The sequence below is a fragment of the Phalacrocorax carbo genome, chromosome 2 (genome assembly GCF_963921805.1).
Source record: "Phalacrocorax carbo chromosome 2, bPhaCar2.1, whole genome shotgun sequence".
Lineage (NCBI taxonomy): Eukaryota > Metazoa > Chordata > Aves > Suliformes > Phalacrocoracidae > Phalacrocorax > Phalacrocorax carbo.
In genome coordinates, this window is record NC_087514.1 from 166,979,834 (window position 1) to 167,004,632 (window position 24,799).

At 50.1% G+C, this 24,799-nt stretch overlaps 1 protein-coding gene across 2 annotated transcripts in view; it reads right to left on the reverse strand.

Moving 5' to 3' along the window:
* SETD2 (SET domain containing 2, histone lysine methyltransferase) overlaps positions 1-24,799 on the reverse strand; it is a 72,985-nt gene that overhangs the window by 35,367 nt on the left and 12,819 nt on the right. The window contains exons 2-11 of one of the 2 annotated variants that reach the window (XM_064445217.1): positions 21,196-21,211; positions 13,405-17,843; positions 11,092-11,223; positions 10,089-10,217; positions 6,513-6,636; positions 5,190-5,267; positions 4,788-4,885; positions 2,827-2,953; positions 1,112-1,246; positions 353-481 (exon numbers count right to left, since the gene is read on the reverse strand). In XM_064445217.1, coding sequence (XP_064301287.1) covers positions 353-481; positions 1,112-1,246; positions 2,827-2,953; positions 4,788-4,885; positions 5,190-5,267; positions 6,513-6,636; positions 10,089-10,217; positions 11,092-11,223; positions 13,405-17,843; positions 21,196-21,211 — 5,407 coding nt within the window. Of the gene's footprint in view, positions 1-352; positions 482-1,111; positions 1,247-2,826; positions 2,954-4,787; positions 4,886-5,189; positions 5,268-6,512; positions 6,637-10,088; positions 10,218-11,091; positions 11,224-13,404; positions 17,844-21,195; positions 21,329-24,799 lie in introns of those variants that run through there. The other variant, XM_064445216.1, reaches the window with a different exon arrangement.

The window sequence follows — 24,799 nt, forward strand, 5'->3', positions numbered from 1 at the left end:
GTGCGTCTAGAAACCAGAAATATTTAAGTTCCACTTCAGACCGTCGATACCTCCAATTCCCCGTGCGGTTCAGTACAGAATAAACAGCAACAGCAATGATCTTACAAAGTCTGGCTCATGTCACTAACTCAGAAATCTAAGAAAAACCACAAGAGCAAATTCTTTCCACATATTAGGGATCTGCCTTAAAGCAGAAGTCTTAGGCTGTAGTTTTCAGGATACCTGCAGTTTGTTTTCAGGAACGCTTGGCATATAATACATATATTCAAAACAAAAAAAGAACAATAAAATCGTGCTTCTGAGCGATTAGCAGTGCTGCTAGGAAAGCTTCACACCCGAGGGAATTACTGACCTCCAGCTGCAGTTTCAGGTTGTTGGCGGTGCTTCCTCTCCCATCGCCCAGCTCCGTCATCCAGATCCAGAGGAGAGATAAGCCGTGACACTCCAGGAAGGACTTCAGGCAGGACTGCGAGTGCGTGTTCTGGATGAGCCAAAGTTAGAGAGAGTCCATGGGAACGGTCAGAGACTTATGGGCAAAACCCCCTTGGATTTCCAGGGGCTAACACAGCTAACTGCTCAACCGGGCTCATGTTACCCATCAAACCCATTGCAGAAGCAAGGACTAGGCACCTGCGAAGATCAGCTCACGTCTAACGTAATTTAGGTGGCCCTAACTGCCGGTTTGGAGCAATAACACACGCACCAGAACCGTTATAACCATTACCTGGTGGCCGGCTCGTATTGCGGAATAAGGCGAGGTAATGGGTTGCACAGAAAACTGGCTGCAACTCACCAGGGGTAAAAGCGCGGGATAATCTTGGAGATTTTAAGCCAACAAACTACTCCTTTACAGTCTAAATCCCTCACGCACTAACTGCTTCAAGGAACGGGCATTTTGCATCACCGCCCAAGTTCTACCAAACACAGAACGAGCAGAGGGTGGAGACCGAACACCGTCCGTAACCCAAGCAGAACCCCTCGGCCCACGCTTGGGATGCCGGCACGAGCGCGACACCTTTCTCCCAGCTCCCCCCTCTTCCTCTAACGAGAGCTCCGAGGGCGCTGCTTTAACCGGACACGGTTTCCTCCCCTTCAGCTGGGACCCCCTCACCTGTATGAGTTTGAGGCAGGTGAGCTTCTGCTCCAGCGTTTCAATCCGAACCATCAGCCGGGATAAGCTGAGAACTTGGTTCTTATCGGAGAGACCCTCCCCGTTCTCCAGCAGCGCTTCCAGCTCCCCGTCCACCTACCGCGGGCAAAGGAAAACAACTCTCAGGTCGTGCCAGGCTCGTGCCACTCTACGTGATGGCGGAGATAATCCGTTCCCTGGCTTTAAGAGCCCCGAGAAGCCTCTCCCGAGCAGTTTGCTCACAGGGAGAAGCCTGGCTTTAATTTGACTCAGCGCGGTTGGGTTTCTTTTATTATAGGGGTTCTTTTTAGACCTTAAATCCCATACAAGAGCCCACCATTCCCACCAGTTATGTTTATACTGGGGACAGAGGGCAGCCGGTGGCTCTCCTGCCTGACACACGCGCGACAGGCGGGAACCCCCCGACTCTTAACATCTAACTCTAACGAATGGCACTTTTGGATGTATCCACCCAACGCTGCGGGGGGAAATTCCAGGTGTGGGCACCAAAACACTCCCAGTCGCAAGATTATCTTTTCACACAGGAAAACAGATGTGCGCTAAGAGATTACCTTTAATTGCAGGTACATTTACTCGTTTAAATACCTAACTGGCATTTATAATCTCTACAACCAGAGGTGCATTCCTTTCCATGCGGGCAGCGAAATATCAGCGCTCGTAGTTGAGCCTATTGCCACCAATTAGCAGTTTAAAACCAATTATAAATGGCTTCTAAATAATTTCTTGGCTTCCTGACTGTCCGATACAGTAAATAACAATGAAGCTGGTGTTTTTAAAGGTAGCTTCTCCCAGAAGAGCAGATAACAAATCTTATTTGTAGGACTAGAGACTCTCATCTTCAAGGAGAGAAGAGTCACATCTCGTAGGAAGCAAAAGGAGCCCGTCCAGTTTCCTGCAGCAGCTGGCACGCAGGAAAAACTCCTTTTGGCTGCTTCAGACTTCTCTGCCGTTTCCTACATCTACCATGTGAACCCCTCCCTGCAATTCAATGCAGGGAGGACGTTCATAGAAGAGGATTACATGCATGAAAAGACTAAAAAAAAGGACTTGAGCTACATATTTCATTCAGGTCCACCTGCAAACACAACTGTAACCGAAGTCAGCACAAACACGACGCACGTTAGAACAAGTTTCACCTGGAAGCTGACTTGCCTCTAGGCCAAAGCAATTAAGAGATTCAGATTTCACATCCCAGCCTGGAGATGGCAAACATCTGCGCCCCATCGGCTGTCAAATGTCAGGTGATGGCCTAAACGGTGACGCCGGTACTGCCCGTCTTTCACCGACGTTTAAAAATCATGCAACACAGCCAGATTTTTCAAACCCCGTAGGATTTAGCGTGCTTTTTAGAAGCACGCAGTGTTGATGACCAGGTATCTTGCCTGCCAAAGTCCCTCTCTGGTGGGGCTGCGCTAAGTAACCCAGAGAAAAGAAATACAGATTTAACTAAAGCTCCAAGAAAACACAAGTATCGAGGGCCCCCGTGGAAATAAAATGATGCAAATATATCCATGGAAAAGACTGAACCCCGAGGCCATCATCAGTCATTGATCGCAGAAGACTGTAGAGGTGACCCGAAGGCTCACGGAGAGAAGACCAAGCCCAGGGTCAGCCCTTGGTCGCTGCTACTCTTCGAAATAAACAAACACACGCGTACAAGGGAGAATCAGACTCACCGAGTCCTTCTTCCGGGAGCGCTCCTTTTTCATTTTCCCGCCGGCGGCTCGGATGCTGACCCTGTTCTCTCCTCCCAGGTAACCCCGGCAGTTGGCCGAGCCGCAGAAACATTTCTGAGCCTCTTTGCTGTCGGTGGGCACAAGCAACAGAGCACTTCAGTAACAGATCAACTCCATCCACAGCCAGTTCTTTTACCTTACTCTTAAGCGCATCCTCAGAAGAGAGGGACGGGGACATGGCAAGGCCGTTCTGGCCACTGAGAATTCAAACAAAGTCTCTATTTCTTACACAGCCACCGCAAGCTCATGGTGTCTCAGCTGGAAACCAAAGTCTGCTTCGCTCCCGGGCTCTTTGTAAGTCAAGAACCAAGAGCCAGAAAGGAAAAGGTGGAGGTGCTGGCCTGCTAACTTCTTACCACAGCTTGCAATTAACAGATTAATTTTCCTAATGAACATATAATTAAGATTATACATCTTAAGACTATATATCAATACATTAAAAAATAAGGTTATATATTCATTAGGAAAAAGGGTCACATTTTATTGCTCAAACAGAATAAAGAACAGGCTGAGGGTTTGTGGAAATACTAAGACTCAAGTGGAAGGTGGGTTTTTGCACAGAGATACAGCCACGGAGAGCAGGAGAGAGACAAATGATATCATCTTCAGGCAGTATTTCTGCAAAGCCTCTGTATTTTCTACCTGACATACCATAAATTCTAAACTCTATGCCACAATCGCTCGGGAGGACGGTTTGGGTTTGTTTTTTTTTTTAAAACGTGTATAATCCTTCGGAGGAAGGTGGCTCTGCAGTACGAGAGGCAAGAACCAGGGAAGCTCAACTGCAGGATCTCCCGCGAAGCAGAACCCGAGCGCAGGAAGCACAACCGAGAGACCAGAGCTGGGAACCTCCAGCGAGACGAGACCAGATCCGCTGAACTCAAACCGTCCTCCCGAGCAATCGCTAAACCCTAACGATTTTGACTCAGCTACACACAGAAAATACAATTATGGGTGTACAGACTGTACACGTGACCTTCCCCAGCTTTAGAGATAGTCCCACGTGCCTGGAAATCAAAGAGGCCCTGCCACAAGAGCAACCAGAAAGGCTGAGGCTACGCTTGCCTGCCTTCCTGCAAGTTTGCACCGGGAACAGAAAACCGCACGACGGCGTCTGACGCTTCAGCACAAACAACTTTATAACGCAACTAAAAATTCGTTTCCGATTCTTCTGCATACGGAGGGAGCCACGGAGGGAGCATAAGGCCAGGTCCAGAAGGAAAAGGAAGAGACGCTCCTTAAACAACCATACTCAGTAAAAAAAGCTGGGGATTATAAAATGGATCTACAATTAATCTCATAATTACATGTTCCTTCAAGCCTGGCAGATGCTATTTTGTGCTAATCACATTAAAGAGAGTGAAATCCTTTGCATACACCTGGACAAGCAGTAATATAAAAATGTTAGGCTCGGGTTTAGAGAAGGGAGGCAAAGCTGGCGCCTGCACACCTGCACCTCCGCAGTCAGACAGGAAGAGGGAACGGGCTATCTGTTGGGGTTTTACAGCTCTGCAAGTATTTGCAAAGTCGTAAAACGGGCGGGTGGAAGAGTATTGCAAAGTCTGGAGCTCGGGCAATTAATAATTAGACAGAGGAAAGAAACAGTCAAGATAATTATCTGGGAAATTTCCACTGGGGAGAGATGGGATGAAGTGGAACAAAAAAAAGCAATGAAGTGACGCTGGAAAAGACGTATTAAATCAACAGGAAATTCCTCTCCCAATCTCTCATGTTAGAAATGGAAGAAACTTTATCCCAGTAGCTTTTTATATAGTGAATTCCAGTTCATTTACAACCGCTCTGTTAGACGAGGCTTTGCAACGGTTCGTTTCAGAGCAGGACTTTTTCCACTCACAAAACCCCACCTCCAGCAGGGTAAGGAAGAGAGAGCCGAAACGTACCCGTATCTCTGGAACTGGTAATCAAACGTCAGCTCTGAGCCCGATGGGACTAGTTTGGTGGTGAAGAACCCAACTCGGAGCTGCCCATTCACGGTCCACTAAGGCAAGGAAAAAAACAAGATGATGACAGTTATTACAAAAGCCAGGCCTGACTCTGGTTTTGCTTTAAATTAACAAGACTAATCCTTCAAGCAGCATCACTGATAAACTCAGGATTTGCTAACCGGGGCGGCGGCACTCGCCCATTTCGCTGACAGGCGGCTGTTCCCATTTCGCAAAGTTACAACAGCAAAACCAAAACAAAGAGACATAAAGATAAAGGAGAAAAGCTTTTCCCTCCGAGCTTGCTAACTCGCAGGGCAGTGGAAGCGAGAAGCCGGCAGCTTTGATCCCGCAGTTTACCTTTTGTGTCTCGCAGTTTGGTTCACAGCTGTGGTTCATAAAACGAGAACAGTTTCCTTTCTGGGTAGCATCGATTATCTGAAAAGAAACCACAAATAGAGCAAAACAGCCTCCCTCCCTCCGCACCGGGCAGAAATACGAAGCAGTATGGCTCCGAACGCCGCGCGTTTGGGCACAACCCACGTAGAAGCCATCACCTGCCTCAGCTACCAACTTTGTTTGGTTTGGGGAGCGGGTTTTATAATGATATTAAGTGCCCCCCAAAAAAAGCAGAGGGCTAAGCAACTGGTACGCGGTTCTCAGGTTTCACTGCAGGTTAACAGAGCCCTTCAGTTGGACGGGGATCCTGAGGTTTTAGTGTTTCTGACCCTCTCGTACGCGGTACAATGAGCACGAGGGCCGGGGAGGCCGAACATCTCTGCCGCGTGCGTCGCACTCGAATCGAAAGGCCGCTCCTGGATCGCTGCGTCCTCCCTTCTGTAACTGGAAACGCTCCCCTGTGCCCCCTTGTGATCACGTAACAATCCCACGGCAGCTACAAGAACTGCTTACTTCGGGGGGAAAAAATCGAGGGGAAAAAACACTCTGAGTATTTTTAGCTCATTTACTGTAAAGCTACGCAGACCCAGGAGGCCTTGACTGAAGAGACAAGCAGAATATGATATTAAATTTCTATTTATACACTTTGTTCTCAGCGAGGGAGGGCCTGTCACCCAGGGTAAGCAAGGCCGCGCTCGCTGCGTCGCAGCTCCACGGTCCCATAGAGCTGAAGCAAAGACAAATAGGTAAGAACTTCTGCTATATAAATATTTCAGTGACAGTAACCCTGCACGTAGGGACTCCACCCGCTACAAGGGTCCCGATTTAATGTAGTTTTGTGAGCAAGGGCCAAAAGGAAACGTGGTTTCTTGGTGTGGCTTCTGGACTGGTTTACTTGGGCATCCAAGAAGGGTGAGTCTGGCTTGACGCATCTCCCCAGGCTGGGACACAGACACGGTTTCTCTGCCACAGAGGTTTACTCGTGCAGAAAGGATGGGCCATACTCCATCCTTTCCCTTGGGAGGACAATTTCTCCTCTCCAAGGACACTGGGACAGAGTTAAGCTACCAGACTTCTGTTACACCAGGTTGAAACTGAGCAATGGGGTAAAAAAAAAATATATAAGGTGCAACAACCGAAAGCCAGTTTCCTTTCCTTAGGACAACCTTTTTAGTAGATTCAGGACGTTGCTTAGTGGGTTCACAAGGAGCCGGCGCTGTACGGAACCAGGGCTAAGCCCAGTCAGCCTCCCCCAAAGCCAAGCACAACAATCACACCGCTCACCTCATCGTTCTTCAGGGCCATGAAATAATAGTGAATGTTCTTGTTCCGGGCATATTCCTTCACGCGAGCCTTGAACTCTTTGTGATCCAGCACTTCTCCGCAGTACTCCAAGACAAAAGTGTTGCTGCAAAGCCCAAGAGGAAAAAAGCATCACTCCACTTAGCCGCAAGGAAGAAACACCACGGAACAGAAAACAGCCGCTGCTGAGCCGGGCTCTCCGAGTACAGCTGACAGCCTGGTCACCCTGGTGGTGTAGCTACGATTATTGTACGCCTTAATCTCAAGCAATTCTGATTATTTTTTCACGCTATCACATGGGTAGGTGTATCACAGCGAAACACTCAGACACAAGAATAAAGCTCCCCTTCGAGCAGGGTTTATTCTGTAAAAGAACAAGACCTTGTGGGTGATGGGAAGAGGAGAATAAGGAGCATTATGGGAAGGTGCTGGCAGGTGGTTTTCCTCAGTTGAAACGGAAAGCTTGTCTGCACCTTGCTGGTCTGGTGGGTGGAATGAGGGGTCAATAAAATAGCCTTTTTAACCACAAGACAGGTGAATTCAGAAGCAGAGACAGAAGAGAACTAGTTACCCCTACACTCGGCCACGAACCTCACAGACCGCGTTCTGCGGCACGGCCAGGCTTTAAACCCTCCAGCCTACCAAGACGCACTGTGAAACAGCTTTTCTCGATAGCTGTCCCGTTCTCCCTTGCTTAATGTCACCCTGAAGCCTTCAACTCCTTCCTCGTGCTTAACCAGGAGGGCGCCAGGAGAGCAAAAGCTCCTGCCCAGCTCCACCCAGACCGAGCATTCAGTGTTTTGGGCAGGTGTCGCTCACCCCATTTCCTTCCCATCATTAACCCCAGCCCCTCGCACAGGACCGTGGTGGCCTTCCAGCCCACACGCACAAATCACACCCCTTCCCCCTGCTCCTTCAGCTCAGACCTCGGCCGTATCTTTCTCCTAGATGCCTCCCCAGCCTGCAGATACCAGCAATGGTCGCCTGATGACCTGCGGCTCAGCTGGGTTAGCTCCCCTCAAAGTCCCAACCGCAAAACTCCAAGCCCAGGACACGGGCGCAGCGGCAGGCCAGCGAGGAGAGCCGAGCTAGAAATATCTTTGAGCAAGCCCACGTCCGGTGGGCCAGGTCATCTCCACCCTTCGCTGGGTCCGTGACAGTCCACAGACCATCTCCTGGTGGCATGACTACCGAGGGAAGGTTGTATTCTCCCAAGACAAGCTTTAGCTCCGCAGCAACACTCTGCCAGTCTGCAAATCCCTCTCCGAAGCCGACCATCTGACAGCTCTTCAGAGAGCACGCACAGAAACAAAAGCAGTATTCCAGCCAGCCCCAGGCTCAAGTCGCCATATCAAGTGTCGAGGAACCATCTCCAAATCGCTTGATGCCCACAGGCCAATTGCAGGAGATACTTTCGCAGCTTTTGTTGATTTATTTACCCTCTTACCCAAGGGGGTCTTTGCACCGTTATCTCCTTCCCATCTTTCTCAGTGTTCCTGACCCCAGCACACCTAGCCGACACGGTGCTTGCTACGGCGAGCTGTTCCCTATCGGCCACATCTTTACAACCACCTCCATACCTTGTCTTCAAAAGAAATTCCTAAAACTTTAAATAAAACTGGACCTGATACTTCCAGGCAGGGCAGCAGCGCTGCTTCACTCCCCATCGCTACCGCTTCCCTGTGCACGCCTTATTCCAAAAACAACAGGACCCTGCTCTTGCAGAGGTTACGGCCGGCAGCACCAGGGACGGCTCAGGTTATCTGCCGAACCTGGAAAATCAGGAGACAGAAAATGCCACGATGCTCACCCTCTTCTTCGATACAGTTGCTGTGCAACAGAACAGCGATGAGGAGCGCTCGCCCATTTTAACAATCACTTAACGCTCTTGGCTTTTACAGAAGCACAGCGTGAAGGCGCTCTCGGTTAAGCGTATTGGGTTGAAAATGCAGAATTGTTTTCCCTGCATTTTAGACAACTCGCCATACCTCTCCACGGCAATCAAAGCCCTTCCCCGTTATCTTCCTGCAAATTAGCCTCAAGCAGTAAGAAACTCTGCCGCAAGACCTATAGCTTTCTTAAGCGTCAGAAACATCACTGGATTCCTCAGAACTGTGTCTTCAACAGAGGCCAAAGAAAAAAAAAAAAAAATAATCAGAGTTTCCACAGAAACTCACTGAAACATCCAGAGTTACAGAAAATCTTTATGCAATTAAGTTCTAGGCAAGATTGCCTTGAAGCTCAGTCTCTGGCGCGCTGGAGGCTGAACAGACTCATCGTGCCCATGCCACAGCCTTTGGAGATGGAAATGGGAGCCTGGTGAAACTCTGAGTGAACAGCACTGCTTCTCCACAGCAGGACGCGCCAGCAGTTTCTTCTACAGAGTCTGTTATTCATCTGCAGAGCAGCACGACCGATTTCTGCTCGCCCTGCGTGGATCTGAGAGGACACCCGTGCCCAAACGGTGAGCTCTGAACCTGGGCAAGAAAAACCCACCTGGGTTTTGTTAGCCACAGAGCGTGGCAGTTCACCGCAGCCGCTCTCACCGGGAGAGAGCTCCCGCCTTGCCCCCTCCGTCCGGCAAACCCCATCCTTGCCTCCAGCTCGCCCCGCTTCTCCTGCTGCGCCTTGTGCTCCTGGCCCCAGCAGCTCCTTGAATGTCCTCGCTCCTCTCTTTTCTTTCATGGCCTCACCTAAAGCTCTTTTTACTACTGGGAATATGAGAAAGCGCCAGCTCAGGAAGGCAGAAGGCAGCTCCTTAACTTACCCCACCTACCCCATTCCCGCCTCAGACCGGCTCCTCACACACAGCCATAGAGCAAAACATACCCAGCACTTTTCTTCTTCCCAGCCATGCTCACTTTTGGAGCACAACAGTTTCCAAACGAGACTGTGATCCCCAAAAGAGCGACAGAACCTGCTGCCAAGGGGTGCAAGCACCACGCAACCCTCGCGTCCCAGTCCCGCCAGCTCCTTTGTGCCAGACGCCGTCGATAAAGGCACGGATCCAGGCACAACGGGCAAACACCACCTGGCTTTAGCGGGAGAGACGAGCCAAACAGAGGGTCGGACCTGTGAGCACGGCTGATGGCAAACCAGCACTTAGAAGCACAGCCATTAACTAACAACACGCTAACGGGGGAGGAAAGACCCCCACGGGATCTTCATGTACTCCACGGGGGAGGAGGACTCAAGAAGAAGGTAAGTCTTGCAGAGGTGGGAAGAGACGCAACCAGAGCGTGTGCCCTTCTGGCACCGTGTAGTGGGGACAGAGAAAGACGGAAGACAGGTTAAACACAAGATGAAGTCATGGCAAGACTGTCAGAAACCCTAATGAGAAGAGGGCAAAAGCAGAGCGGGAGATCTAACACGCCGTTAGTCGATACGTGCTGACAGCGAAGAGGGGCACCTGACAGAGGACGAAGGACAGTATATAAAGCTGGAGGAACCTCAGCAAATCTACAATGTCAATGAAACTGAGCAAACGCAAGCAACTTATTCTCCTTTCACAAGGGAGTAAAAGAGCACGAGGACGTCACTCGAAGAGCAAAGGCTTACGATGGCAGGTCTTTGGCAGCTCTCAGCCCCCAGCCTTTCTTCTCAGTGAGGATGACTTCAACATCTGCGTGTTGTTTCTTCTGGAAGCGCCTGTTGGAGCAGTAGTCGCCGTTTGGGCACCTGGAAGAACTAAGGGAAGGAAACGGAACAAATCAATTCCCAGCAGGACGACAGAGAGAACAGAAACGGCTCAGATGGGAAATAGATACCAAGGAGCCATAATAAATTCAGTGTAAAACCTTCAAACGTGTTTTGCTATAAAAAGCATAACCATCTGACTGTCAACATCCAAACGCCGACCATTTATTTCTGGAAGGAAGATAAAAACATTTGGAATGCAAAAGCCGCTGTACTTCAGAGTCATACAATCAAAATGGGATGAACTGGCCTCTTCCCCCCACGTTTTTATTGGTTTTTCCCCCCAAGATATCCCCTTCCCCTGCGCCTGCTGCCTGGGCTATGAAATTTAAAAAAAAAATAAAGGGCAGAAAAGGGCAGGGCTTCAGCCAGGTAATTCCTCTCCTCCCACCCCAGCCGGTGACAGTCCTCGTGCCAGGGGGCGAGTCCCACCAAGCGCCCACAACAGCGCTCCCCCTTCTCCTAACCCCTTCCAGGAGGGAAAAGGAAACAACAGCCGGAGCCTGGGGAGGCTCCGGGGAGAGGATGCCAAAGGAGAAATGAGAGGAAGCGTGGATCTACAAGCAGAGCTACATTTGCATTTCTCACTCCCTCCAACCACGCGGGTGATGGAGCAGAGTTAAGGCTGGAGACTGGGCATCTGCAGCAGGTTTTAACGGGAGGTTGCTTCTGCCTCACGCAGAAGATCGAAGGTCAGAGGCTGGTATGCAGGCTCTGAAGGTGACTCCACACCAGCCAGTGAAAATGAGAGCACACAGACAGCTCATTGCCACTGCCCAGGAAGGTCTGAGTTCCTTTAGGGGCCCCCAAGGCATCTCGTGGACAACAACCGCCCAACTCTGGCAACTCATCCAACACTACTTACCACTCTATCATGAGCAGGCGATTGAGACAGTCTTCTCCACAGGCAACCTCCCCCTGAGCTCGCTCTTCTTTGGAGAGAGGAGGGCATTCGCACAGCATTCGCTTGATATCCCGGTGAGATTTGTTCTTCTTCCTATTGAAGACGAGTCATTGCAGTACAGGTTAGACAGCAGCTGAGTGGAGAAACTGCTCCTCAACCTTTATCCGTTGTTACTGGAGGAAATTAATTTATTCCCTAGAAACTGGGCATGTGGATCGATTACCTTCGGACAACCACAAGAAGGTTCGGGGGTAATCAAGGACGCTCGGTTTGTTCTGGGCGGGAGGTGATGACATTCTGACCACAAAAGATGATTTCTCAGAAAGACATCCCAGGATATTTCACTACTTCTTCCTTCTCCTCAACGCCCACGATGCAATTTTACCTTCAGCGTAGATGCGCGCACGCACACGCACCTACAGCCAGAGGAAGGACTAAAGCCCCTTCATTTTGCCATACGAGAAACCAATTTCCAGAAAATTCAGTCTGGATTTTTCTAGACAGAGGATTTCTCACCATATAGCGCAAGTTCTAAGGTTTAAACTAAACAGATAAACTCTGATTAGCCTCTCATGAAACACTGTATGCCGTCACCGCATATAACACTACGGAGACGACCTCCAGAGATCCCTTCCCACCTCAGCTATTCTGTGATAGTCCACTCGGTCTCGCTGATCCAGAGGCCAGGAGAAAACCTACATTCTAAAATATTAACATCCAAACCATTAGTTGAGCACACGTCGCGGTTTGAAATGGCATTCTTTTAACGAAGCAAATTGGAGGGTTTAGCTACTTAAACCTCTGCCTTACTGTCAGATAAGATGATGAAAAAGAAAGCAAGAAAACCCTAGTAGCAGGAAAGGCAGGGCATGAAAGGCATCTACTAGTGGATATTTTAGCTGCCGTGAGACAATTAGGGAAATGCTGTGGAACATGGATCCCAACGGGACAAAAAAAAGGCATGAGAAAAAAAACTTGGGTTGAAATAAATAGCAGGTTTTATGTGCAGAGAAGTGGTTGGTCTTCAGACCCTGAATCATGAATCTCTTTTAAAACTCATTTATACTTATTTTAAAAAAAAGCCATTTCAGTGAACAAAAGACGTGGCGTGGCCTCGCGTGTTCAGAGCCCAGCACATGAAGCCCACCATGGGTTTAAAGCATCCCCCCGCGCCGGCGCTGCGCCCGGTGCCCTCGCTGCTGCTGAGCGCCGGCGCTTGGCACCCGAGGAGCCACGGGATGAAAAAGGGCCGTGAAGTTAAATGAAATGGCAAGATTTTCGATAGGCATAAACCATCGGAAGGCCTTACCACCGTCTGTGCCAGGACTAAGGGCTGGTTACAAGCTCGTAAGGGGCTCTCGCCTACGCGTGAAAGCCAGAGTGAGTATTTTTGTGGCAAGGAAGGCCCAAGGTAGCTGTGCCCTGCAGCTGTACACTCAGTAATCACCCCTAAAGCTCCAAAATAGATGATTTTCTTTTCCAGGGATCGTATCCGGTTCAACATTCCCATGCAGAAGGGAGAAGGATAATCTGCAGCCAACAGCTCCCCTCTGATATTTCAAATTAGGTCTGTTAGATCCAAAATAACTCATCTGCGGTGACAAATAATTACGCGCAAGTAATCAAAGCCTCTGGAAACACACGTTGTTTGCCCAAAACCTTCCCCACATCCAGATTTCCTTGTGTCTTCAGAGAGGAAGCAAGCTGGTGTCTGGGGACACTAAACAGACCAGATCTGGGAAGCCCCAGAGGCAATGCTGCTATACTGCTCCGGCTCTAATGCAGCTGCACCAAGCTCAGATCTAGAGTGAATTTTAAATTATATTTAAAAAAAAAAAATGTAATTACTCTTACAAACTACCATGGGTACAAGAATAACATGTTTACTTGCTTCTGTAATCCCACATATGCCTGATACTCAAACCAACATTAGACAAAGGGGATGCTGCAAGACGACTGAGAAGAGGGTATAAATAAACCAACCTCCCCCCATACCCGCCCATCTTCCACCTCTTCTCATGACCATGGTCTGCCTGGGCCCAACCAGGGTTTTTCATTTAGGAGAAGAGACCTGGGGGAGGTAAACTCTTCCCCAGCATCGTCTCCTCTCTGAGCAGCTTTGCCAGATGTAGGGAATGGGACAACCCTCCCCCTCCCTCCAAATTATGCCAGTTTGGCCATAAAAAAGAAACTATCACAGAATAAATACAAGTTGAAATCTAAAACTGATATAGGCAAGGGGAAAAAAAGGAAAAGGCAAAAAAAATCAGTTACCTTTCTGTCAGGTACACATTCTCCTCAATCAGGTCGAAGTAACAGGGCATCTTTCCTTGCTTGGCAAACTCCTTCCAGCGCTGGGGATCTCTGAAGTCGTCCATGATACACAACCGACCGACCATGGAGGAGTCCTGCGGCGCCGACTCCACTTGCTCCCCCTCCAGTTTCACCTTCTTCTTCTCCCTCGAGTCCACGTCGCTCTCGGAGTCGCTCTCTAACTCCGGGCGTCTTTTTTTTGGTGGACCTCGCTCTTTCGCATCATTTTTTTCAAAAACCTTCACCTCCTCCTTCTTCTCCCCGCCAGGCACCGGCTCCTTGGTCGAATTGCTGCTGATCTCGTGTGCCTGCACCGAGCCTTTTTCTTTCTGCCCGGGTATCTGGCATTTACTCGAGGGGCTGGGAAAACCAGGCTTGCAGTCATCGTCCCAGCGCTCATCCTCTTCGTACTCCTCGTGATCCTCCGTTAGAGAATCCGGTACTTGCCCTTGAATTCGTTCGTAATTAACCGCAGAGGGTCTGCTAGTGGACCTCGCATCCCAGTAACCGTTGCCTTGCCAGTAACTCTGAGACCCGCTGTACGCTCCCGAGCCCGGCTGGTAAACGTAGCCCGAGTAGACTCCAAAGCTGCTATCTGGCTGCTGGTAGGTGCTACTGGGCTTCTCCGGCTGGGAAAAGTCCCAGCCCAAACCACCCAGATCCTCCGTCGTATGAAAACCATCCAGCCTGGAGAATTCTCCGAGGCCAGACTGGTTAAGGCCACCCTTCCCTTGCCTACTGTCTGGCTTGGAAGAGCTCATCTGGTGTCGGGATTTATCGGCGCTCTCGAAGCTCTCTGGCAGACAAAACGGCTGCTCGTCTTGTCGGCCCATCGGTCTACCAACGGACATCAGCTCCTTCAACATTATTCTCTCGTCCGGGTTGGGTTTGCCGTGGGAGTCTGCCGTCAGGTCTGCCTGACTCGTACTGTCAACACCGTCGCTCTGAGGCTGGCAGGGGTCCGGCCGCAGCTCCTCCATCTCCTTCCTGCTGAGCTCGGTAGAAGTTGCTGGACTCTTCTCCATCCCTCTAGGAGAACATCTGCTCTCTACCTGCGGCCCACCTTTACTCGCCATATTCTCCGATCTCTCTTCATAGTAGGGTCTACTGGGCTCCGGTCGCTCATCGTCCCAGTGGTCGGAGAAGCGCCGGTTGCCCTGGCTGCTCCGTGAGGAGCCGGGACTGCTCTCCTCCATCGCGATGGTCGAGTTCTTTGGTACTACCACAACAGACTGGAGCCGTTTCCGTGGTACCCCATCATCAGAATCCGAGTCTTCGCTGTCACTGTCTTCGCTGGCCCCCTCGCTGTCGCTTTCCCCCGTGTCAGAGTAATCGTCGTGGCCGGCGGGAACAAATTCAGCAGCATTGCCGCTGCTGTCGCACGTCGGGGCTTGAGTTACCGTCTCTATCTCTTCTGCAGTGACAATGACATCGCAAGGGGGAAACAAGGCATCTGGAAAAGCCGAAGCCACCAAGGGCTCATTTCCCTGGACCTTCTCGGCCAATACGCCGGGACACCGAACCCTCAAATCATCTGGCCCAACTCCCTCGGTGGAAACAGCACTTTCTTCTACAACCTCTCTGCCGCGGTGCTCCAGCGGCACTTCTGAATAGTACGAATGTTCATCTTTGAACGACGGCTTGCCTTTCGCCGGACCACGATCAACGTGCTGAGTATCCAACTCGAGCATCTCTTCGGCTTCCGAATGCTGCAGCACCTCCTGGTGTCCATCCGGCGGCACGTCCCATTTGGAAGAGACGCTTTCCTCCGGCACGGGATGGCCCAACCTGAGCCTCGGGGAGCAGCCATCCTGCGAGGGATCCCTGCTCGAGCTCTCCACGGCCAGGCTAATTTTATGGGAAGGATGACCGTGCTCATCGTCACAGGCAGGCTTTGAGTGGTGATCCTCCGCGCTCTCATAATCACACGTAACAGTCTGCGGCTCTACCTGCACGTCCAGGAAAGTCTCGGAAGTCACTTTTACATCTGCTGGTTCTGCTTCGATTTCAACTTCCGAATGATACAAAGCAGGGGTGGCATCGTCTGAAATGTAGCAAAAAACTGGTTCTTTGGTTTTGTCACACGGAGTCACCTGATCATCCAGCTTCTTAAGGACAGTTTTAGTATGATCTACATTCATGACGGGCAAAGGGAGGGCTTCCCCTTGCTGCTGCGGGACCGGAGCCTCCGCTTGCCTAAACAGACTGCTGCACTCGCTGGACTGGACCCGAGAATCGTCCGGCTCTTGCTCTTGAGCGGCATACGTGCTCTCAAACCCGTTAGATGGCAACGGATGTGACGGACTCGTCTTCACGACAGGCGACGCTTCTGACCGACACAGGCTATCGCCAGAAGAGGCGGCAACATCCTCTGTTTTGGAGGCACTGGAAGCTGCCAAACCATCAGCCCTACCCTCTGGGGACCCATTAACACTCAGCTCCACGGGGAAACACATTCTTAACTGATCGGGCTTTATCTTTAATAAAGTTTCTTGTTCCTTAACACTGTCGTGGCATTCGTTTCCTGTAAGCTCCTCAGGCTCTGAGTTAGCAAAACCCGCTTTCGATTCGTCTGCCTTTTTAAAAGCGGGCAAATCGTTTAACTGGTGCAACGGAGAAAGCGTCTTTTCCCTTTCAAATTTTCTCGCAATGGACACCCTGATCTCATTGCTTTTTAGACAAGAGGTCTCTAAATCTAGAGAATTAGACTGCTGCTTTATTTCTTCGATCGATTCTGTACAACAGAAAGAACTCTTAAATTTATCAGGCTTTGGTGCAGGGGTCTTTGAAGGGGTGGACTTATAACGGGAGGAATTCACATTACTGTCAGGCTTAGAATGGGATGTCCCCTTTCGATAGCCTAGCTCATCAAGGGGAGAGCACCTTTTGGTTACTTCACTTTCTGAAGTCCTTTTTGAATCTCTATCCGCTTTCGAAGAAGACCTTCCTCTCCTCTCCACGTCGGCATGAGACGACTCTACTTTGCTGTCCCTGTCCGACTTAGAGTAAGAAGTCCTCGAGTCTCTGTAGGAGGAGGAGGAGTGGGACGACGTGCGCCTCGAGTCGCTCGACCTGGAATGTGTCCTCCTGTACTCGTCCTCCGAGTCCGAGCTCTCTCGCGCCCTGCTGTCCGCGTACGAACGGGAATACCTCGATCTTTCCCTGTACGGGGAGCTCCGATGGTATCTGCGGTCGGATTCGTAGTAATGCGAACGCTCCGACCTCGAGTAGGAAGAGCTGGTTCGGGAGCCCCGATCGGATCGGGAACGGGAATGAGAGCGGCTTCGCCTTCTCTCTCTGTCCGATCGAGAGCGGGAGGACGCATACCGCGAATCTCTTTCCGATTTTGAATAGCTCGAGTACTTCTCATCCCTGTCCGACTTGGAGCGCGAGGAGGACTTCCCCAGGTCGTCACCTCTGAGGGACGCGGAGCTTCTTCTGGGATCTCTCTCCTTTTCCGTACTGGATATCTTCAGCTCGTGTGACCGCTGGCTGGAGGAGGTCCTCACCGAATCTTCATCGGATTCGGAGCCCTGTAGCGTGCCGTCGGACTGGGAGAACTTCCTCTTCGACCCCTGCCTCCGGGAGCAGAGGGGAGCACCCTTCGAGCCATCGGAAACCTCATCCTCTTTCCCAATATGGGAATCTTCCTTCTGCGGAGTTATTTCCGTCTGCTCGGGCGTGTTTTGAGTTACACGTTCTTCTGAACTGCGCGATACCGCATCCTGCCTGACGGCCAGCTCCAAAGCCTCCTTAGGTACTGCGTGGCACGGCTCCTTCGACGCGGGGACGTCAGCTTCCGCGGGCGGCGACAGCAACACCGTCGACATCAGCGTTACCGGCAGTTGTGGCAGGGCTGCCGCCGCGGGAACCGGCATGGATGCTGCTGGCGATGCCGTCGGCGGAGGGGGAGGCGGGGGAGGCGGTGGCGTTGAGGGAAAGTCCGCGGCCAGCGCCACCGGTTCCGTTACCGGTGCCACAGCCGGCGGCGGTGGGGGTAGTGTTGCTGCTGTAGCTGGTGGCGGTTTTGCTGTAACATTAAGTAAATGTTTTTTAAAATGGATCTTCCCTAATTCCACCTTCGGTTTTGGAGGTGAAGACTCCTCAGCTGAACCAGCGGCATCCCCCAGGTCCATTTTGCTTTTGGGGTTAAAGTCAGCCTGAAAGGGTACTGCTGGGGAGTTCTGAGTTTCATTTTGTTTCTCGTTTCCGAGAGCAGTCAGGAATCTATTCGGTAAGGTTTTCTTGGTTAAACTAAAGCTGAAAGACACCTTTTGTCTTCCTTGCTCCTCAAGGTTAACCTTTGTTTTGGTGCCTTTGGGCAAAAAGCGGCTCGAAGCAACGCCTTTGAACACCGGGCCTTTGATAAAGCCGGCTTTCTGCACGGTTTCAGGCTTGCCCTGCAGAAGAAAAAGAAGGTGCAATTAGAGGACTTGGTTTTGGGGGTTTTTAACTCTGTTCTACAGGTGCACTGAACAGCCTTCTTTAACCCAGTGAATTTTCATGACGATGAAACAGAAATTGATACCCTCAGCTGGAGTCTGGGATAGCACAGCTGTGCCACCTTCCGCGCCTGGCTCTCTCTTGAACAAAATCAATCACCCAGTCATTTCCAGTTTGGAGCAAAACCTCCTTTGGGGTTTGGACTGAGGCCCTTTAACTGACTTATGAATGACAAACCTGGAAGTCCTTTTTTCACTTAATTCTTAGGTTTTTAAAAAAAGAGATAGGGTTCAACAGCTAAAGCTAATTGAAGAGATAGCACCACTTTATATGTGCTGTTTCTGTGGTCCCACGCTAGAAATACCCTGCGTTTTTAAGCTTTAAGAGCGTGTGTTTTCATGTCCCAGGAGACTTCACCTGGACGCATTCGGTTTCGGCATGAATCAGACTGCCCAGAATTACAGCAGCAGTTTTAAGCCCCGTCCTTTCCCACCTCTCCCAACAGCCTTATCTCAATCATTAGTAATTCCTAATAAGTCTCCAGGCTCAGGCACGGATCAGTATTGATGTAACACCCTCCAAGAATTCCCATCAGGGCCCAGTCGAGCGTGACGACTCCGTCACCCCCAGGCCAGTAGGCTCCATGTGCACCTCACCAGAAGCTACCTGCTCCCTCCTGCCCGGGATCTCACTCGCCACCTTGCAGTGACATCCATGCTACAGCAAGCTGTTCGTTTTCGATGCTAACGACCTGAAAGACATCTTCCCTCAGGCATTAAGAGCCCAGGATCTTCACCAAGAAAGCTGCTGTGACAGCACTCGCAGCTGAACCCTGGCTTTGGGAACAGAGCGAGTCCAGAGCAACAAAGCTCCTTCACCATGGCAGCCTGTTACCTTACAGGATGCGTTTATCCAAGCCCGAGATTAGCAATTTTCAGAGTGTAAAGCACCGTATGTTTACCCATCTTAGATTTCTCCGCTATTTTAAAGCTCGGGGCTCGTCTGCGCCAAAGCTGTGTCACAGGAGTGCAATCCCTGAAGACGAACGTTGCCGCACCGCGGTAAAAGGGTGTTGTTGTGACTAATCTTTATCCCCACAAATCCAAATTGCATTAGTGTAATTACATTTTGTGTGAGAAGCGTAACTCCGACGGAAACAGTTGTAGCAGGATAAAAAACTGCAAAGAGCTGGGTTTTACTCCCGCGACTGGTGCATGAACACACCTCTGGCAGCAGCAGCGGCTTCCTGCAACCCACTGTGAATTATTACGCATTTTGTTATCCTTTAACTTCTGTCAAACAATGTGCGGCTGCTCAGGCTAAAGGCACCAAAGTAAATTATTAAATACGACAGCGGTGGAATGGAAACCCCACCTCGTTCTATTCGCCCCCTTGGACATCATATATACAAAAATATCCTCATTTTTGAGGAAACATACGGGGTTTTATTTCCGTTGTGAAAACCATGTCGCGGTCTCCACGCGACTAGTCTTGGCCACCCAACTCAGCACCACACACAACGTTTGATCTTCACCAGCAGATGATCGGCTGCATTCGGGGAAAAAAATGGGTGCAAAAAATAAAACCCACTCCTTTTAAATGGGTGCCATTTGTACGGGTGCCATTTCATGGATGCTTTTAAACAAGTGCATTGGCTAAAAGGGCACCCAAACAGTGACCTTGAAGAAAAAGGGCACGTCCACACGCTTGCCCAGCTCTGAAACACGCTCCCCTCTCCACGACTGTCTCCCAACCATCTCCAGAATGTCGTGCTGAAAATACTATCCCCGTTTTCAAAGGAATCTGCACATCCGAAGCGATCCAGAGACTAATACACAAGCGTATATGAACTAATTCATGGAAGAATAAAGGACAAAATCAAGTGTCCAGCCCCTTTGGTAGGAGTTTCTACCTGTCTGAAGTGTCTACACATCTGCCGTCCCCTAGGACACTGGGCTCAGCCTCCCAAAGAGCAAGGAGACATCGTTTTGTGGGTTTGCTGGGTCAATTATCATTACTGCGACCAGAAATTTACACCTTTTTACCTCTGACCTTGGGACAATGGAAAAGTAAGAGGTCAGGATCCTATCTTCATCCATACCCTGACGTCTAATGGAAGGAGTCTCCACAAATCTGAATCCAAGTTCTTATCAGAGACTGGATTCACCTATTGTACCAATTATAGATAAAAAAAATAATCTGTATATATAGTAAAAATATAGTAAATTCAGTGCATCAGCATTCAAGGGTTTTCTTTCTCGCTAGAGCTTTTGCAAAATGATTTTATGTGCAAAATTCACGGTTATGGAAATATGTCTGTTTCGATCAAAATCTTTCTAACTTCAAGTACAACAGATCTGAAATCTGAGCTCACACATGAATAATGGGGTTTGGATACATCCACCTTTACAGAAAGCACAGGACCTGAAGGCAAAAAGGAGCTGCTAAGCTTCTAATCCTCCCCTTTTCAGTCTATTCAGCAGCAATGACACATTTCAGAATAAATGTTTCACCCTCACATGCTCCCCCTTCCAGGGATTTTTTTTTCTTAAATAACATCAAGTTTAACAAAACATGACTTACAGAATTTTAAACATACTCCACAGGTAGCTTTCAAAATGTAATAGGTACCAATTACTGGCAAAAGCCCTCTAGAAGAGGGGTTCTCCTTCCTTTAATATTTTACAGAAAGGGAACGTTCCCCAAGACGTTGCTGGGGGTATTTTGCAGACAGAAAAAAGGCGGTAGAAGCTCACTCTGCACGTCCAGCAGAGATACACGATTACTGAAGCAGCAGCGCTCCCACAGCCCTCGATTCGCGGGGAACACGGGGAGACACACGGCATGCTCACCAGCACAACCAGAGCAGACGGGCTCCTACAGCATCAAAAATCATTCGCAGCAGTCGTTCCTATGCCAGGATATTATAAACTCTTCCAGTCCCTCCAAGCTTTCTCCTTTCCCCTTCAATTCACTGAGCCATATACAGCAAAACTCGTTTTTTTCACAGATTAGGTCCTTAAATAATCATCACCTCAGGGCACAGAAAGCAGCATCTACCTCCACCGCATGACTCAAGGGCACCCTGCCGCCGCATCCCTGCGTGCAGAAGGCAGAAGTGGTACTGAACGTGGTTCCCTTCTCTCTTGGATTCAACCACGGGACTAGAGGCACCCCAGAGTCACATCGGTTTGCTCTACCTGGACCCTGAAGTCTCTCACGACTCAGGAAATCTATAGGTCAACCTAACCAGGGTGGGCCAACGCGTGTGTCAGGAGCTACATCAAGAAAGGAAGCAGTTTTACTCACCTCATTTTCTTCTTCTCTATTGCAATCCAGCCGAGACAACATGCAAAAGAAAACATAAAAAGAAGGTGTAAACATCAGGCAGAAACAAGACGTAACGTTAGATCTCTGGCACTGCCAACAGGGCGGACCCGGGGACACGGAGCGAGGCTAACGCCAGCCCTACAGATAATCCCGCTGCAAGAGACGTCCCTACCGACGTCCCCCGACGGTCAGGCAGACACGCGACCACCTCTGAAGGGAAGCCCGGCGTAGTTTTGCATCTCAGTGATTTCAACGCTGAAAATTCTGCGTGGACTTTGACAGAGCAAACATTTTCTGAGCAAACTGCTGCCTAGGTGCTGTCTTCTGAGGGTCTGCAAACCAGCCGGAGCCTGATTTCAGCAGACACCGCAGAGGTAACGCAGCTATGAAAATCATGAAAATGAGATGTAGGAAGGTGAATTTGGGTTTCTTTCGATTTTAGTATTTTCCTCAGCAGCCCAGAAATAGTGAAAGTATCTGCCTCTCTCATCGCCAGAAATTAAAGACACTGATGAACGCCTTATAGCTGTACGACCTGCTATGGGTCTGCGGCCCTGGCTATGTACCACGACGCTGAGAATTAATGACTCAGTGCTCTGGAAGCCAGCCGCTCGGCAACAAACTCGTTTGGAGCGTTACCTTGATCCCAACCCAACCAGCCAATGCCGAGCAGCCAAGGGCAAAGCCCAACTTTTCTTTGCTTCCCCAAGTTGTTCACTCCAACACCACGAGCAGTTTCTCCCATGAGGAAGGAGAAGGAACAAGAACACAGCTACGCTCTTCTCGCTCTGCCTGATACCTGGGAGAGCTTCAGCGAGTTTCTCGGCCCCCAAAGGAAAACTACAGAAGCAGATGCAGAAGTTTCGGTGGTTACCAATACACCTTAACCGAGATGTCAACAGCCCATCTGTTTTATCCGTTATTTCCCCTCCTCGAAGCCCACAAGCATTCTCCAGGGCTCTAAGCTGCACAGAGCCTCTTCCCTATACCTACAGACACAGGGGGAAGTTTTCATCTGGACCTTTCCTAAATTTTGTCAGCTTTTGAGCCATAACTTGGCGCCATCGCGGTGGCACGGTGAAAGACTTCTGGCAGAAAAGGCTCACAGATTTCACTTCAAACGTCAGCCAATTGAGAAGTATCAGTTTCTGGAAAAGAAAGCCAAAGCTCTCGGTTTCTGCATAAGCCAGGCAGGGACCCGACGCGGTGACGGCACGGCAATAACCACCTATTTCCCCATTTAAACCCTCATCGACGAGGAATTAGGAGCAACCTGCTGAAAGACCTATCACCAGCAGGAATATGCTCCTGCCTCTACGAAGGCTCACGTCCAATTGATAAAGCTTATTAATAGGCTATAAATCACTCTTAGAGCAGCAAAAACAGGGTTTGTTTTCATTGAGGAAACATGAGCCATGAGTTTAAGCAAGCTGCAGAGTACACGAGGGCATGTGTGATTTAGTGGGGTTAAGCAAGCCATGAATTCAAAACAGTGCTGATGCAGAGCGGGTCAGAAGCACTCTGAGAACCGCACTTTGACATGAATTAGTGCCTAAAAAGGAGGCTTCATTTTTAGGATTACAGAAAGTGGAGTTTTTAGACATCCAGGGCACGGACATTGTTGACAGTCACACATTTTGAGTGTTAAACACAGCGTTCACAAGGGTGAGAACAGCACTGACGTCTAGCGCAGCCAAGAGCCAACAAGACCCAACGTGAACATTGGACTCCATGACCTTAAAGGCCTTTTCCAACCTAACGGATGCCACGATTCTATGAAGATTTTCAAGACATCCATAACCAGATCTGTTACGATACAGCACAGAACAACAGCCAACAGATGAAAGCTGGTGGTCCCAAACCAAAAAGAAATAACTGTCTCTTTATGTGTAAGAACACAGATTTAAGTAGCTATATATTGGGAGAGAGGCAATGTTTAGTATTTATAATTAACAACCTGTTGTAAGAGTAAAGGAAGTAGCTAATTCCACTTAACAACCCATTTTTGCTCTTGTTGCCAAAACTTTGCCTAAAACCAGCATTAAGCTAAAACGCTGGCAAGTACCCAAAGCAGAGGTCTCCAAAAACTGAAAGCTGAGACGAAAACTTTCCCTTCCAAGAGGGCATGCCTACAAAACAGCAGGAATCACGGCACGATCCAGGCCAGCTCTAAGCTCATGTCCGGCTCAAAACTTACAGCCACAGCACCAGATTTCCTGGACAAGAGGCCAGGTTGGTAGAAGCAGCCTGAGAAACTGCCACCTCGAAAGAGCCGCTCCAGGAAGATGGAGGGCAGAGCACCAGCTTCTGCCCAGGGTGGGCAGCAAAGCAGGGAAGAAAAGTGCAATACACTGACAGGGAAAACTGCTAGGTGAGACCCCCTCAAAACCCAGAGAAAATCTTGCAGAAGAAAATGAGCTGCATTAGGAAACAGATGATCTTGCTCCTCTAAAATAATAAAATCATAGATTTATTAAGGTTGGAAAAGACCTTTGGGATCATCAAGTCCAACCCCAACCCAACACCCCCAGGCCTCCTAAACCACGGCCCCAAGTGCCACGGCTGCACGGTGTTTGAACCCCCCCAGGGACGGTGACTCCCCCACCTCTCTGGGCAGCCTGTGCCAACCCCTGACCCCTCTGGCAGGGAAGGCATTTCCCTCACACCCAACCTAAACCTCCCCTGGCGCAGCCTGACGCCGTTCCCTCTCGTCCCGTCACTGGTGCCTTGGGAGCAGAGACCAGCCCCCCCCTCACTCCAGCCCCTCTCAGGCAGCTGCAGAGAGCGAGAAGGGCTCCCCTCAGCCCCCCCTTCTCCAGGCTAAACCCCCCCAGCCCCCCCAGCCGCCCCCCAGCACACTTGTGCTCCAGACCCTGCCCCAGCCCCGCTGCCCTTCTCTGGACACGCTCCAGCCCCTCCAGGCCCTTCTTGTCCCGAGGGGCCCAAACCTGAGCCCAGCATTCGAGGTGGGGCCTCCCCAGGGCCGAGCACAGGGGCCCCATCCCTGCCCGGCCCCTGCTGGCCACACCAGTGCTGACACAAGCCCGGGGGCTGGTGGCCTCCTTGGCCACCCGGGCACTGCTGGCTCGTGCCCAGCCGGCTGTCAGCCAGCACCCCCAGGACGTTGGTAAACCAAGGCTTTACCAAGTAAAGCCACTTGGTAGCGAGACTTGTCTGCCCTTGGCAGGGGGAAACTGCTAAACTTTGTGCAGCTTAAAGGATGGCAAGGGAGAAATCAGAATATCAAAAGACAGAAAACAGTGAAGAAGGAACCAGACAGAAGAAGGCAGTGCATGAATTTAAATAGTTGTTCAAGATAAAATAGGTAAGAAGTAAGTAGGTATGACATTCCTGATAACATCTCCTGTACAGTCCCAGATGGCCATACAGGCAATTTAATTTCTACTGGACAGAGAAGTATCTCTTCTCAGAGAAGGAACAGCAGTATTCCCTCTCGGCAGCGGCGTTTTAGCCAGGTATGTCCAAGACCTTGTCCCTCCGGGATTACCCCTCCACGACCAGCTAAATCAGCTGTTGGCACCATAAAGTCGCCCCACCTCGCTACGGCTGCCCTCGCGCAGGT